Raw genomic sequence first — 16797 nt, 5'->3', positions numbered from 1 at the left:
CTGACCTCCAGACCAGACAAACTTTGGTTCACTGTAATAAGTGTAATACACTGGATCTCCTCTTCCAGCTCTGCACTTATATCCTGCTGTGTGTGTCTGTCCATGAACGATGTAGGAATCCTGTTCAGTCCCGTTGCTGCTGCCAGGTAGCAGCTCTTGGTCGTAGTAGTTGCCTGATAGTTTGGGAACAGCCTTAAACCAGAAGAACCTCCATCCTGCAGATGGATCTTTAACTCTGCAGCTCAGAGTTACTGAGGCTCCAGGACTCAGCCAGGATGGAGACACAGTGAGGACAGACTGGGGCTCTGTTGGAGAGGGATTTTAACAAATAAAAACATGTAACAACCTTTAAATGAACTGTATAATATTCACTTTGAGAGAAATGTGATGTGACTCACTGTATGATACTGTTAATTTGACAGGATCACTCCAGTCTGTTGAAGACTGCTGTGCACTTTTCATTCTGCCCTTACACCTGTAGTCTCCACTGTGGGATGAGTAAGCAGATCTAATCCTGTATTCACTGTCTTTTAAAGGTTTGTATGAGCTCGTTGTTTTCCATTCGTACTCCCACTCAGTGTCTCCTCCGTCCTTGATCTCACATCTCAGAGTGATCGTCTCTCCTGAGTATATTTCAGACCAGTTTGGTTGCAGAGTCACAACAGCCCTGTTTGGGACTGTTCATGATCAAGAGGCCCCAAACACAAAAATTAGAAAAGGTTTAACATTAAACACAATGTTTTAGTGTTAATCATTCTTCAGTCTTAATCATTACACCTAAACACACAATGTATTGATTCTGCATTTGTTTTTTCACATCATATCGAAAAATAGCCTTTTTGTTCTTTACCGATTGCATCACTGTCCTCTGTGTAGTAAACTGGGTCTCCTCTTCCTCCTCTGCACCAGTAGAGTCCTCCCTGTGAGACACTGATTTGTCCATTTGAGATGAAGACAGCATCTTGTGTGTTCAGGGGTTCAGAGGTTTTCTCTCCTCTGTACCAGAAGTATTTCCAACCAGATGACGGGTTCACAGAGCAGCTCAGGGTCACACTGCCCCCTGCTGGAAAGTCTCTCCAGTCAGCTCTCAGTTCGGCCTTTGGTCTCTGTGCTGTTTGATTTAGAACAAAGACATAAAACAAGGAAATGAATCACTGCCTCTCAGATTTTGTCCAATTTAAATAGTGTAGCACATAAAGGCAAGAAATACTCAAATTAAGAGGCTTGTTGAATTAAGAGATGTGTTGCTGAAGTCTTCATCCTGTTTTGCAGAAGGCTAGAAACTCTGTGAATTTACGTAAGCCCAGACGATCGATTTTCGCCTCAAAATGCAAATGAGAAATCATGGACGATCAGATTATCTTGTCACCCTATGCATACCAGACACCTCTGTGTACTAGGAGGCTCAACTAGCATCTCAAACCGACCACACCAAACACACATCAAACACCAAGCATCTACACAAACTTATATCACAACATAAATCACTCTGTAATCACTGTACATGGCTGCACAAGTTGCCTTCCACATATCTCTCCTCTCATCCCACACCGCAGTCCAACCACTCTAAAGAAAGCTTAGCTTCAGCTCTGTCTCTCTCAAATCACTCAACTCACAAAACTGACATAGTTATTAGGCGACTAATAATAACAACACACCAATATACATTTACAGTTACAACTGCTGACTTAACTTTGTTGTTTTAGCTGTATTCAGTCCAAAAACTGTGTCTATCTGTGTCAATAGAGACCTTCCTCACCATCTTGGTGATCAATGAGCTCTTTAGGTTTTGTTTCTCCCGTCAGATTGAAGGAGAGAAGAAGAGTTGCTTTGGGGGAGGCGGTCTTTATTGGCCTCTACTGGCCCATAGGAGCTACACAGATATGCAGAATACCAATCGATTTGTCTGCTCAATACGAAGAGAAAGAGCCCATTTAGCCCTGTAGGATGTTCAACGTGTGCGCCTGTAAAGAACGGGAGTACTTTTGGTCACAGGAATGTTGATCAATATTCACTGTTTTTAATCAATATTTCAATGTTTTGGGAGCTTTATGTTATTTGGAACATGGTTGTGGGGGGGAATAGTGTTTTGAAGAAAACTCCCAATAAAAGTGAACATATAAACAGTAAATATGCCCAAAACATGGACATTCACCTGATATTATTTTTGAAAAATTGTGTAATAACTGTTGCATATTAGTTTCTTTTCATCAAATTTACAGTTACAGGTGTATTCTAGGTGTATTAGAATAAATTCAGTTGCATTATAATCAGTTGGATGATGGTTTTGATGGTTTATTGCATAAAAAATATAGCTTTTTATCAGGCGAGGATGAAAATATCACATTTTCCTTTATTGCATCTCCATTTACTCTTTAATTGAATTGGTTCGTTTACAGTTGATCCATATTTCTTAGCTTCTGACCTGTTAAAAGAGACCAGAATTATACATCTCGGCCTAATGGTTGAGGAGTTATTACTGATTTATTTTGGGTATATTATTTTAGTGTTTTTCCTGGAAATAGGTTGCAGTTATCTTAATAAAACAAAATAAATACATAAAAAGCAATTACATTATAATATTATGCTGCACTACTGAATGCTACATTTGAGCCCTTAGATAAATCCTATATTTAAGTGTTGAAGAGTCAAGTTTAACACTTTCACTGTGTTTTTTTCTGGAAGACAACTGTATCATACATCCGATCTACTGATCTATTATCTGGACCCACTGATCCTTTGCAGGGTCACAGGGAGCTGGAGTCTATCCCAGCTCACATTGTGTGACAGCAGAGGTAAACCTGGACAGACTGTCAGTCAACACAATCATTCACACTAACACCTACAGGCAATGTAGACTCGCCAATTAGGAGATTAATCTGAACTAACATAACCTGTAAGTTAACTCAGCCAGTTGGCCAAAGGTTAGGTTCACACCCAGAACCTTCTTGCTGTGGTGAACAGTGTTAAACTGAACCATCGTTACACCTATACTTGATATTCGTTGTTCATTCCTGTACATTTCCCTGTGAATGATTATATTTTAAAAGCTGCAGTACTCTGATTACTGGCTCCTTTTCACTTATTTTGTTCCCACATTAAAAAACAAACATTAGTTACTGTGTGACCTGAAGAGAGCGACATAATTGTTGAAGAAATAAGAGTTTTCTGTTGCGTTATTTAGATTTTACATTTTCATTACAGATGACAGACGGTCCAACTTACATGATACTGTCAATTTGATGACATCACTCCACTTTGTTGAGGAATATGAGTCTCTTCTACCCTTACAGCTGTAGTCTCCACTGTGGGACACAGTAGCTCTGATGATCCTGTATTCTTTGTCTGTTGGAGGTCTGTTTAATTTGGTTGGTGTCCATTCATACATCCATTTAGTGTCTCCTCCTCCCTGGATCTCACATCTGACAGTGAACGTCTCACCACTGAAGATCTGAGTCCAGTTGGGTTGGAGAGTTACAACAGCCCTGTTGTGAACTGTTAACACAAAAAATACCCAGTTAGGATACAAAAATAAAATGTTTTAAATGGACATTAAAACACAATCTCCTTATCAATTAATAATTATGTTTACAAAATTATTTCTAAATTATGTTTCAAAAACAAATGTCAAACTCACTATTTTAGTTGATACCGACTGGATCACTGTACTCTGTGTAGTAAACTGGGTTTCTTGTCTGTTTCTCTGCTGTAACTTTCCAGGAGCACAACTCACCAAATTTGCCACATGACACAAACATCAAACTTCATAGAGAGCCTTATAGGAGCTCACAAAATCATCAGAAAGCAGAATTCTGCCTAAATAACATAACGAGGCTTTAAGAGGATTTACATGAGATACAACAGGGGAGCAAACAGTTGAAGAAAGCTCATCTGGCTTTATTAACTGCACGTCTTGAAATATATTTAACAAAACAATACAGAGGTCATCCCACCTATTTAACATCTAGAAGGAAACAAAACCATTTCAGCTACTGTGAAACATTAAGCAAAAGTTAAGGGAACATGTCTATAAATAAAACTGCATCCTCAACTCCTCTGTTGTGGCTGTAAACAAATTAAGGATGGTCAAACAAACATCTCATTGTTTCCATGATGAAGGATGTCACACATTTATTTTCTCAGGGAAGTCAGAGTGCTGGGCTAACATAATTTATTCATTATAGAACTATATTTTCAATATGTGTACCCAATAATAAAATCATGCAAGAAGGAAGAAAATGTAAAATCTAAACTTGTTTTCCATTAACATTGATGATCATCATTTCTCCTGAAAACTTCCACTGAAGAAAGCTTATCTGACCTGAACTTCATACCGCATGCTTTCTGAGAGACAAACTGTCAAAAAAGCATCTTAAGTCAGTCGAGGTTTAATATTTCAGAACTTAAAAATAAGATTGCCTTTATATTTAAATTCATAATGATAATAATTCATAATCAAACATGATGATCTCATCAACACGGCTCATAAATAAATCTTGTTGTTGCAGCTAAACTTGGTGGTAGTGACAACAACTTCACAGAACTGCTGGATCCAGTTAGAGTGACTTTATTACTCGTACATACATACAGGGCACACTGGCTCCCTGAATGATTTGATGAGGATGAAAATGATGTGAATCTTATGTTATCTCCTTCACAGTAACGACATCTCACTCCAACTGAACGTCTCCAACAGAGTTCAGAGACAAAGGAGCATTGAAGCTGTTCTGAAGGTTTGTCCCAAAACCTCACTGAGACACTTTAGGTTGATTTATCATTTGTGACCATCTGTATGTGAAGCATTCAACAATTTCTGACTTCAGCAGAGGTAACACCAAAAAACACACTGTGGCAGCCAGCACACCATGTCGCCACCCAAAATAACTGATTGTGTCACCTTTTGGTCGTTTCCCCACACCAGAGTCCTCAGAGCTCGTCTCATGTTCATCATCCCGCTGTCATGATTAGGCCTTTAGGCTCGAACCCTCCCTTATGTTTTCTCCATTTTCCCTTCCCTGCTGTCCCTGTCATGTCCTGTCTGTCTGTTTGTGTGTGTTTGTGTGTGTGTCTGGCTCCTGGCTCATCACCATCTGCAGCATCTCGCACCTGTGGCTCATCAGTAATCAAGCCATGCAGTGAAATACTCTGGTTCATCTTCCGCTCCTCGCCAGTTTGTCAGTTTACCTCTGGTGTTATTATTGCTCCGGCAAACTCGCAGAGTCAAATCTAGTTGTACTTTTTACGTCCTGTTTCTTTGTTCCCTGTGCGTTAAGATGCCTGCCTGCCTGTCAGTCTACCCAGGTCTAACTGCAGGACGCCATAGCCTAATCCCCGTGGAACCTGGATTGCTCTGCCCCATCCCCAACTATCTGGTTTTCTCTGCGCACTTTGAAAAGAAACCTGCATGTGTTTTTTGACAACAGTCTTGTGTCTGCTCTTGAATCCTCAGTGGGAACCTAACAGTAAAATAGACATTTCATAAATTGTATTGATACTTGGAGTAAAATAATACATACATGGAAATACAAGCACAACAAGAGAATGTGATTAAGAGTCAATATGTAAAAACTAGAAAAAAGACAGTTGGTCACCTTCAGCGTGTCCGTAGAGGAGTGTATTCAGCACTGAAATAAAGATTAAACTTCATCAGACAAAAAGCAAAGACATTTCAATCCAGCTGGAGTTTCATCAGAGGCAACTATTGATTATCAATCAACAGGATCACACATTTCTGTGATGATATTCTGTTAGTTGGTACAGAGGTAAGTTAAATTCAAAGGCTTTATACAATATATAACAATAACAATACCTCAGACCATAATCTGAACATGCATTGTGCAAAACATTAGTGCAAAAAGAACTAGTGCAGTAGTGTATTTAACAGTCCTGCACTCTGAACCAAGTCAAATCAGAAACCAAGATCATGTCTACTAAACTACCATGTTGATAAAACATGAGTTTGCCTCTGAAAGTCTCAACATTGTAAAGTCAGTGATGTACTCACAGAATAACCCCAGCACACAGAGCAAAGTGTGCCCCATCTTCACATCCAGCACGGACACTGTCGCTCCGCTGCTGACAAATGTTTCTACTTTGCATTAATAATGATGCAGCAGGAAGAGAGAAGTAACATTTCATATAAATATATTATGAGAGCACATTTTTTCTTTACCTTCTCCTTCTGAGTACAGCCTGTCTGTTTTTCCTTCCCTTTTACACAAAGCTCAGACAACTGCAATGACTTTGAAATGTTTACACTTCCTGTTTATCTTCAGAGCAAAGTTTTGTTCCTGGTCCTTCAAAAATCTTAAAGTAAAAATGGCATAAACAATAATTATTTCAGTGTTTTGCTCCATTGTACTATAAAGAATAGGCTAATTAAGTCTGAGAAGCAGAGGTGGGCAGTAAGAGGTACATTTACTCAAGTAAACTTTTTGAGTCAATTGTAGTTGTCATAGTAGTTTTGGTCATACTTACTTACTTACTCTTACTTGAGTAGATTTTTAGAGAAAAATCATGACCTTTACTCTGTTAAGAGGTAAGCGGTCATCTGGTCCCAAGTCTTTGTTATTCTACTGCAGTCACTCATTCATGTGACTCTGTTCAGAGCAGAATAATGACTGAAGCTGGTAGCTGGGGCGGCTGTGGCTCAGGAGTGAGAGCGGGTTAATTGGAAGGTTGGCGGTTCAATCCCTGGCTCCTCCAGGCTGTATGTGTCCTTGGGCAAGATACTGAACCCTGAATTGCCCCTGGTGGCTGTTCCGCCAGTGTATGAATGTGTGTGTCTGTTTGAGCACTTAAGCTCAGTGTGTGAATGCAGATGTAAAAGCGCTCTCTGGTTGAAAAGACTATACAAGTATGGAGCATTTACAATTAGTTCAGCTTTCAAATAGTGCTAGAAGCTAATATTTACAGAATTTAGTACAAGTGTTGGTATTTGATGCCCTGGCATGAGACCGTGATGGTGCAGCAGGCTCCGGTTGGGTTAGTCAGTTTACATCACAGTGCTCACGCTGAGCTGACAGAGAGCAGGGTCTGTTGTGTTAATATGTTTAATACCAAATAGCTACACACAGTAAATTATGCTTCAAAACAAGGCCTAATTCAAGCTACGAACTGTGTGCTTTTAACTAGACATGCTCATTGGTGTAGTCTGATGAACACAGCCGGACCGTCCAATACGCTCACTACGCATGTTGCCTGGGGCCCCACATGTTAAGCAGGGCCCCGCCTCTCTGTCGTGTCAAAGGTGAAAGTGAGTGTCAGTGTTTGGATGGGACGATGAAAAGGGAAACTATAACTTCTGGGTACGAGAAGAGAAAAAAACTCAATGAGAGTTTCAGGAACAGCAGTCAGGGCTGGACTGGGACAAAAAATCGGCCCTGGCATTTTTGGCCCAGGCGGCTCACCAATACACTGCAAAAAGTGAGCTCTCAAAAACAAGGGAAAAAAGCATTAAAATGGGGGAAATATTTCTTAAAATAAGCAAAATTATCTGCCAACAGAACAACAATATTTCAGTTTCTATTTAAGGACAAAAAAACTTGAACCAAGGGAAATTCTCTAACATAAAAGCCACTGGGTAAGAAGAAATATCTTGTCAGACAAAAAACAAGTATGTTTTGCCTTCAGTTAAGATAATTAATCTAACATAGATTTTAGTTTTTGCAGTGTACACCAACCTGCCATTTAAGGGCTTAGATTAGAGGTGTGACGAAACACTTAGCCTGTGAAACTTAACATTGCACAAGAAAAAAAAATTAAGAATTTAGAAATATTCGATAGGGAGGTCTGGGGGTCCCCCCAGAAGATTTTGAGCATAAAACATTTAATTTCCTGCTTTCCAGCTTATTATTGTTTTTAGCTTAAGTTACTTTTTTTGGACAACACAAGAGTTTTCTTATATATTTACATTGCATAGCAGGCTTATTGTGCAAATAAACCTTTTTCATATCATTTTTATTTGTTATTTAACATTTGTTGGTACAGGCTATTTTTAATTTTTCTATTTTTCACAATTGGTGTGGGGGCTAGTAAGAGATGTGATTGGGACGGCCTTATATGTATATATATATAAGGCCCCGATCAGACAGAACGCGCTTTGCAGCTTCGAAAACGCGAGGCGCACAGTAATGTCTCATGTTGCAATGGCAAATTGTTTACACAGCTCACGATTCAGGTAGAAGGGCCCCATAGCAAAATTTTGCTTAGGGCCCCAGAGAGGTCAGGACTGGTGTTCTGTCTATTTATGTTACCTATCGAGATGTGCTACTTTGCAGTTCTTTTCAGGCGCATTGGTTAGGGGTAGGCTTAGACGTAATTGGTTTGCATTAAAGTATCATTTTTCGTCAAGAAGCATAAATCGTCAGAACACCAGCTCTGCTGATGAAGACAGACCAAATTATGCGTGCACACAAAAAGACAAACTACTTTTCATGTGGATGTGACTGATGTAAAGTCCTCAGCTAAGAGTAAGAAGAGAACACACCTGGATTTAAAAGGCAATAAATTATGAAACAACAACAATCTTTAGTTAGTTAACAGACTACAATATTAATGTATGATTATGTGATCACACTTGATTAATACACAAAGTGTGGCAGATTATCTAATCAGGAGATGATGACTTGTCATTTAATCATGAATAAATACTTTTATATAATGTGTCTGTTCTTCACCTTTACCTGAGGAAGACCATCTGAAATAATTCAGTCACATCCACATCAAACTAAAGACTTGGGGGAAAAGTACTCCTCAAGTAATTCTTTCAGCAAAAACTTTTGTTCTCTTACTCAAGTAGTTATTTTGATGGCCACTTTAACTTCCAGTTGAGTAGGCCTACTTGTTATTGCAGAGTAACTTTGTCCTTTTACTTGAGTACAGTCTGTGGCTTCTCCGCCTCTGCTGAGAAGAAAAAAGGCAACAACTTTCCAGTTCCTCTTCACACATACAGCAAAGATGTGTTGCTGTGAAAGCAGGAATCACCACATTCACACCAGAGCTAATGTGTTCATACGCAGCAAACAAGAGGGGCCCCGCACAAACGGTAGAAATTGAGTCAAGTGTAATGTGTAGATAACAGTAGATAATGCAGCATGTGAGAAAGCCTGCAGAGCTGTGAACATGACTGTGTCTGCACTCACTGCATGCTGAGCAGAGACAAAGCAGAGGAAGGCCTGGACACTTTCTTCAAGTTTTTGCCCATAAATCAACAATAATGGAAGTTATGAGGACACCTTTGTTATGAAGATAACTTTTACATCAGATTTAGTGAAAATCAATGATAGAAATCAATGTCAATAAAGTATTTACAATCATTTAATTGAAAAAATAAACTTTTAAGTTAAGTGTATCAGGCCAGCAGTAAATGTTATGACATTATATCTGGATAGTTTTTCTCACATTCTTGTCTCCAGTGAATCAGTCAGTGAAGGAGAGTGTTTTGAGCTCAGGGGCTCTGATTAATGATCAGCCATGAAAAGCAATCAGAATTTAGTGGAGAGGAGATCAGTATCTGTCATTTCCACTTGTAGACGCCTTCGTCCGACTTTGACACTGCAGAGATATTCAGCTCCCGTCAGGTATCATTTTGAATGAGTTTGTCATTTTCATATACAACCACATTGAAAACTAAATGTCTGCTGTTTACAGGAAAGATACACAGAATCTCCCTCAGTCACAGGATGAACAGGCCTCACCAGGATGTGAAAAAGTCAAAGAGTATGAAGAGCTGAAAACTGGATAAGTTATTAGTTAGAGAGTACTAAAGCCTTTTAATGATGTGACTCATGAGTCACCTTAACATGGCATCCTGGGACATAACTACAGCAGCTCGAGTCTCAGACTTAAAAAGTAGGATTTGAGTTGTGTTGGTATCAATGAGGACGGTGCGGTGGTGCAGTGGTTAGCACTGTGGCCTCATAGCAAGAAGATCGTGGGTTCAAACCTTTCTGTGTGGAGTTTGCATGTTCTCCCCGTGTCTGCGTGGGTTCTCTCGGGGTGCTCCGGCTTCCTCCCAAAGACATGCAGACAAGGTTAATCGGTGGTTGTTTGTCTATGTGTGGCCCTGCGATGGACTGGCCGCCTTTCGCCCAAGGTAAGCTGGTATTGGCTCCAGCCCCCCGCGACCCTGTACGCAGGATAAGCAGTTGATGATGGATGGATGGATATCAATGAGGGCAGTTTGGTGTCCCCTTGTGGTCATTTATGGAAAAAGCTTCCATTTTAACTGCACAGTGACTGACCGGGGTCTAACAAGACTGAATACAATGTGATTTTGATTGCGGCATGTCACAAACTCAAAAATATTTAATAAAAAAATATTTTATACTAATTTAAAGACCTGGAAATTTATATTTCTATCTTCACCCTGATACAATAGAGATGCACTGAATTTAACATCAATGGAATCCAAAAGCAAGGTGTCTTTTCAGAGCAGCTGAAGAAACATTTTTACTAAACAAACAGTCCCTGAAAACCAACACCAAGTCCAGTTTTGCCAAGCATGATGGAGTCAGAAGGTTTCTGTGGGATGTGCTCGTCCATTTTGAATAATTAAAATCACAACTGACAGAAAAAAAAGTTTATTGATGCACAAAATGATCAAAACAAAATATAAAATCCATTTAGGTGAAAATAGAACACATTCACAAATATATTATTAAAGAGGAAAACGTGTACATGTGATAGGATATGTTCTTCGATAGCAGATCATTACTTAAAGTAACGGTTGAGCTTAATCTTTCTCATCTAACACTGAGAATGACGCTGACTTTAAAGCTGCACTATCACCTGGTCACTAAAGCTCAAATATACTGTAGCAAACTGTTAAAAGTAAAGTTGAAAATAAATGATATGAAAACTAATAATATGCAGTCCATAAATGCTAGATTAGATTACACCTCAGTTGTGTCTTGTGCTTTATGTTAGAAGAGAAATGTAAATGCTCCGTACTTGTATAGCGCCTTCCTAGTCTTTTTGACCACTCAAAGCGCTTTTACAGTACATCTGCATTCACCATTCACACACTGAGCCTAAGTGCTCAAACAGAAACTAACATTCACATTCACTCATACACTGGCGGAACAGCCGCCAGGGGTAATTCGGGGTTCAGTATCTTGCCAAAGGACACTTCGACACGCAACCAGGGGGAGCCAGGGATTGAACCGCCGACCTGAGCCACAGCCGCCCCAAGAGAGAGAAATTAAATCCATATGATGTCATTCTTTTATATAATCTGCTGACAATATTTAATATAATACTGAACATGTCTCATGTTTGAAAGCAGACGTCCACACAGTAAGTTTATAAAATGCTGTCGACCATTTTTCTTTACCAACACAGCTCTCTTTACAGACCTGGAAGAAAAACAACAAAATATCAAGATATAGGTTTATTCACGATGTAAGGATGCTGTCTGACGTGTTTGAAATAGACCCATTTAATTATCTGCAGAATAAATCATTACAGTATGATCATCATATGGCAGCTTTATTACCAAGAGCTGTTCCTGGTTTGACTTCATCAGCTGCTGCAGGAGGTGATTTTCCTGTAGATGGAGAGATGAAATTGTCAATAAAGTCAGTACACTAACATTATTAATTCTGACAGATACACTGTCAGAGTTAACGTCTCCACGAACACAAAGAATGACAGTATTGTAACGCCCACAGAGCTCAAACCAGCAGAGTAGTAGAGCTTTCACAGGATTTACTGATGTATGTAAACTGTTCTTAAACAAGGCATAAATACAAAATGTAATGTATATAATGTTACTAACAAAGTAATAAAAACAGTAAGTAACTACAAACAGCTATAGTTATAAAAATGTTGAACACGTTACATACTGTAAATTGTTGCAGGTGAATGCAGACTTTACTCACCTTTGTTTTTCTTGGCTTTACCTTTATTGCGGAGGTTGACTTGGGCATACATCAGATTGTTGTCTGAAACAGAAGCCAGATCTCAGGGTGTGTTTGCTCAGCGGATATATACAGTCCCCTCCAAAAGTATTGGAACGGTAAAGCAAATTCCTTTGTTTTTGTTGTTCACTGAAGACATTTGGGTTTAAGATCAAAAGATCAGAATTTCAGCTTTTATTTCCTGGTACTCACATCTAGATGTGTTAAACAACTCAGGACATATCACCGTTTGTATTAGACCACAGCATTCTTAGGTGAGCAAAAGTATTGGAACAAATAATCTTCAAGTAAATAACATTTAATATTTGGTGGCATAACCCTTGCTTGCAATAACTGCCTCAAGCCTGCGACTCATTGACATCACCAAACTGTTGCATTCTTCATTTGATGCTATTCCAGGCTTTTACCGCAGCTTCTTTCAGTTCTTGTTTGTTTCAGGGTTTTTCTCCCTTCAGTCTCCTCTTAAGGACCGTCCTGTTTGACGTCTGTTGCTCAGTACACCAGAAGTTTCTTTCTTTTTCAGGACGTTCCAAATTGTCCAGCTTGTTATGCCCAATGTTTGTCCAATAGTTCTGGTTGATTTTCCTTCTTTTCTCAGCTTGACAATGGCTTGCTTTTCTCCCACAGACAGCTCTCTGGTCTTCATGTTGGTTTATCCTCTTTAACAGGAAAAGCAGTCTTTATAGGTTTGAACCAAGGATGAAAACTTAGACTAGTCATGCAGAGCTATTTAATGTTTGGACAATCAACCTAAAAGGCAACACCTGGGCAACAAGAAACATGTTCCAATAGTTTTGCTCACTTGAAAAATGGGTGGGTTCAAACAAAGGGTGGTATGTCCTGAGTTGTTTAAACACATCTAGATATGAATGCCAGGAAATGAGAGCTGAAATTCTGAACTCTTGTCTCATCTTTTGATCTTAAACTCAAATGTCTTCAGTGAACAACAAAAACAAAGGAATTTGCCTTTTACCGTTCAAATACATTTGGAGGGGACTGTAAATACTGTACAGCTGGATGGATGAATTGACGGGTAGAATAAAAACAAATGAAACTTGGATTTTTCACAACTGTTAGTGTATAGGCTGTACTGATATATTGATATTAAAGAGAAATCTAAATAAACTCAAATTAGTTATCGTCACCACACTGACTCCTCAGCTAATGTGTCTTCTGTTTTTTTTTTGACATAAACAATTCAGTTTTATACCATATCTGTGAGAGGGAAGCATATTGGAAACAAATTACACCCAACTTACAATAACAAACACATTCTGTATACAAAACCGACAAACTGTTGCAAGAAATACGTAATATGTGAAAATTTCATCTCCATTTCTATCATCTCCACCCAGCTGATGCGACACCATGGTAATGAAGTGAACCCCCCTCTCACGCTGTGAGTCGCAGACAGTTTGTGACAGTGGTAACAAGGCTGCTTGAGTTTTGTAATATTAACATCTAAAAACAGAGGTGCAAACTTGCTCTGTTTGGGACTGTGAGCTGCACTTTATTGGAGGTGCTGAAGTAAACATGTTTGTGGATTTGTAGTGAGATCATATAGCAGCTTTATTACCAAGAGCTGTTCCTGGTTTGACTTCAAAATAAACTGTTTCATCAGCTGCTGCAGTAGGTGATTTTCCTGTAGATTGAGAGATGAAATTGCCAATAAAGTCAGAATTTATAATGTACTGAACTGACAGGTACACTGTCAGAGTTAACGTCTCCACGAACACAAAGAATGACAGTATTGTAACGCCCACAGAGCTCAAACCAGCAGAGTAGTAGAGCTTTCACAGGATTTACTCATGTATGTAAACTGTTCTTAAATAAGGCATGAATACAAAATGTAAAACTAAATATAACTTTACTTACAAACGGTTCATTAGTAATAAAAACAATAAGTAACTACAAACAGCTATAGTTATAAAAATGTTGAACACGTTACATACTGTAAATTTCTCTGAGTCCGAGGCCAACATGTTGGACAATAACAACTGCAGGTGAATGCAGACTTTACTCACCTTTGTTTTTCTTGGCTTTACCTTTATTGCGGCGGTTGACTTGGGCATACATCAGACTGTCGTCTGAAACAGAAGCCAGATCTCAGGATGTTGCTCAGCAGACATATACATACTGTACAGCTGGATGGATGAACGAACGGGTTGACGGGTAGAATAAAAAACAAAAGAAACTTGGGATGCTCTTGTGTTTTTCAAGTACAGTGGCGTCAGATTTTGAATGTAAATGGAAATTCAGAAAAATTGTTACCACACTGACATCTCAGATAATGTGTTTTTGTTTTTTAATGCCTTAATCTGTGGGATGAAAATATATTGGAAACATACGACACCCAACACACAATAAGATTCACATGCTGATACAAAACAGACAAACTTAGAAATCTTAAGAGCCTAAAGGCCCAGATGTGTGTGAGACTTGACAATTTCCAGCTCTGGTGACGCCTAGTGACAGTATGTAGTAGATACCGAAGGTCACTGAGATTAACTGAACTGCATGCTGAACCATATTTACCTCCAGCGTAATGATACGACACATTTCAAGATAAACTTTGAGCATTACTGTTGTCTCTGACTGTACCTGCAGTCCAAGTGTTCACCTCAGAGTAAACACAGACCTCCTCTGGTTCATGTCGCTTCTCTGTTAAGAAAACCAGATGAAACCAAAAACAATAAATCAATACTTCACTCTTCAGGGCAAAACATCTCTAAACTGTTTCCTATTTATGTATTTAGAGTACTCACTTTTCTTTCTAACGTTTTTAAGCTCGATCAAAGAATATGTTAAACCCTGGGACTCAACTGCAACTGAAATATACAAAAACAGCACTAATATTATTTTAAGTAATTTGATCTGCTAGACATCTTGAAAAAAAAAAAAAAAAAGAAATCTCACTTCTAAAATGTTTAACTTAAATTTGAGAGCTTTGTTGCAGTGCATGTTAATAAAATGATAAAAAGGTATATACTGTACCACTCTGTGTGTTTTCAAAGCCTTTGATTGTTTCATAGAGAGGAGCATCACCTGCAGCCACTGTCAAATTAATCTATTTAGTTGTATGATACAAATTAAACACTATGTGAATTTTAAAAAGTGTGTAGATATACATCAATTAAATGCTTACCGTGGACAGGAGAGGAGTAGTTTTCAGCAGAACCTCGATTAGTGCTCTCAGACTGGATTGGCCTACAACGTGAATCAAATACAATACATATAAAAAGGAACAAGAAATGTTGCTGTTGTGTTCAAAATTAGAGAAGGGAGTGTTGTACCAACCTGATGGAGCAGGAATCTGTGAAAAAGACATTTGTTGTTACATGGTTTTGTTTTGTAAGTTGTTATTCTGCTATTCTGTGTCATGAGATCAGAACACGTGTGTTGGAATAATTAAAATCACATAATATCTAATAAAAGAAGAAATGGTCTCACCTTTGGACGGTCTGTAGCGATACAAAAGGAGCAGAAGAAGAATAAGTACGATTCCACAAACCAGCCCAACAATCAACGGTACAGGAACTGAAGAGCTTTCAGGTCTGGACACTGATATAAACAAATAAATAATAAATAACAGTTAACTTATAGCTTAAAGCGCTTTTCATTAACAAAATGTGCTTTATTAAAAATTTTAGTCATGTCACAACTACAACACATTCAAGCACAAATGCAGAGGTATAAACACATGTGCACGTAGATAAACAACATAAATCCCAGTCTCAATGTCATGTAATGTTTTGATACACATGAGTACTTATAGTACACTATATAACAGAGTACAGTGTGAAATTATCCATTCACAATAAACATGACTGTCACAACCACTGATGCAGACTTTCTCCAGCTCCAACAGGTGAAATCAGCTGAAACTGATGCTACTTCAGATTCAGGTCAGTATTTGACCATGTTTCTTTCTCAGACAGAAACACAGTTTACACAGAAGAAGATGCAGCAGTTGTTTTAATCCTACTCACCTTTAACTGACATCCAGCTCTGTGCTGACTCTTCTCCTGAGTGTTGACACTTGTAGAAACCCTCATCTGACTTCAACACTGCAGAGATGTTCAGCTCCCTTCTGCTATCATTTTGAATCAGTTTGTCATTTCGATAGAAAAACACATCTGAAACTAATTTTTCTGTCCTGAACTTGCAGCTGAGACTAACAGGATCTCCCTCAGTCACAGGACGGACAGGGCTCACCAGGATAATATGTTCATCTGTAAAACAGAATATGAGGTTTCAGTCAGAGATCAGCTGCTGCAGAACTTCAGAATAACTGGATGGAGGACGATGAGAAGAGATCACAGATCTGATTGTTTTCTTTGCAACCATAAAATTATTACCTTGAGTTTTTACAAATTATGTTAATATATTTATATAAGTCTTAAGCTAATTAGCTACAATTACTCAGATACCATGAAGCAGTAATGGGCCAAACTCTTGTCAGAATGTCAGTACATCATCCTCCTCAGTGTAAATGTACACAACATCTAATATTCAGTATGTTGAAACACATAATATAATTTATAAAGAACAGAAAACATAATGAAACCATACTCTGTATAGTGATGTTGACTGCGTTGCTGAACTCTCCTGATCCAGACTCACACCAGTACACTGCATCACTCTGCCAGTAACTGTTTATGCTGCATGTGGATCCAGTCATTGTGCCCCAGTAGGAGCAGTATGATGAGTATGACGGGTAGTCGTCCTCAGTAAACCTCCTCACTCTCCACTCAGTAGAGTTTCCCTCACAGCTCAATGAGACAGAGTCAGAGGTGAAGTGTTGCACTCTGTCAGGACTCACTGTGAGAGACGCTGATGAATGAAAATCTGAAAAACAACATGTAATAATGGGTCA

The 16797-nt window shown here is 38.7% G+C and overlaps 2 protein-coding genes across 2 annotated transcripts in view; both read right to left on the bottom strand.

Annotated features, from left to right (window-relative positions):
• LOC123979848 (obscurin-like) overlaps window positions 1-6041 on the bottom strand; it is a 36464-nt gene extending 30423 nt beyond the window's left edge. The window contains exons 1-6 of the mRNA XM_046063959.1: window positions 6005-6041; window positions 5592-5624; window positions 3226-3495; window positions 851-1111; window positions 399-677; window positions 6-305 (exon numbers count right to left, since the gene is read on the bottom strand). Coding sequence (XP_045919915.1) covers window positions 6-305; window positions 399-677; window positions 851-1111; window positions 3226-3495; window positions 5592-5624; window positions 6005-6041 — 1180 coding nt within the window. The remainder of the gene's footprint in view (window positions 1-5; window positions 306-398; window positions 678-850; window positions 1112-3225; window positions 3496-5591; window positions 5625-6004) is intronic.
• Window positions 6042-11197: 5156 nt separating this feature from the next.
• LOC123979847 overlaps window positions 11198-16797 on the bottom strand; it is a 16813-nt gene continuing 11213 nt past the window's right edge. The window contains exons 5-17 of the mRNA XM_046063958.1: window positions 16494-16769; window positions 15911-16153; window positions 15372-15482; window positions 15219-15234; window positions 15067-15128; window positions 14916-14975; window positions 14687-14749; window positions 14523-14582; window positions 13946-14008; window positions 13498-13563; window positions 11883-11945; window positions 11498-11548; window positions 11198-11357 (exon numbers count right to left, since the gene is read on the bottom strand). Coding sequence (XP_045919914.1) covers window positions 11350-11357; window positions 11498-11548; window positions 11883-11945; window positions 13498-13563; window positions 13946-14008; window positions 14523-14582; window positions 14687-14749; window positions 14916-14975; window positions 15067-15128; window positions 15219-15234; window positions 15372-15482; window positions 15911-16153; window positions 16494-16769 — 1142 coding nt within the window. The 3' untranslated portion in view covers window positions 11198-11349. The remainder of the gene's footprint in view (window positions 11358-11497; window positions 11549-11882; window positions 11946-13497; window positions 13564-13945; window positions 14009-14522; window positions 14583-14686; window positions 14750-14915; window positions 14976-15066; window positions 15129-15218; window positions 15235-15371; window positions 15483-15910; window positions 16154-16493; window positions 16770-16797) is intronic.

This window comes from Micropterus dolomieu, linkage group LG12 (assembly GCF_021292245.1).
Source record: "Micropterus dolomieu isolate WLL.071019.BEF.003 ecotype Adirondacks linkage group LG12, ASM2129224v1, whole genome shotgun sequence".
NCBI lineage: Eukaryota > Metazoa > Chordata > Actinopteri > Centrarchiformes > Centrarchidae > Micropterus > Micropterus dolomieu.
Note: the sequence above shows the minus strand (reverse complement) of the source record. Positions and strands in the feature narration are given on the sequence as shown.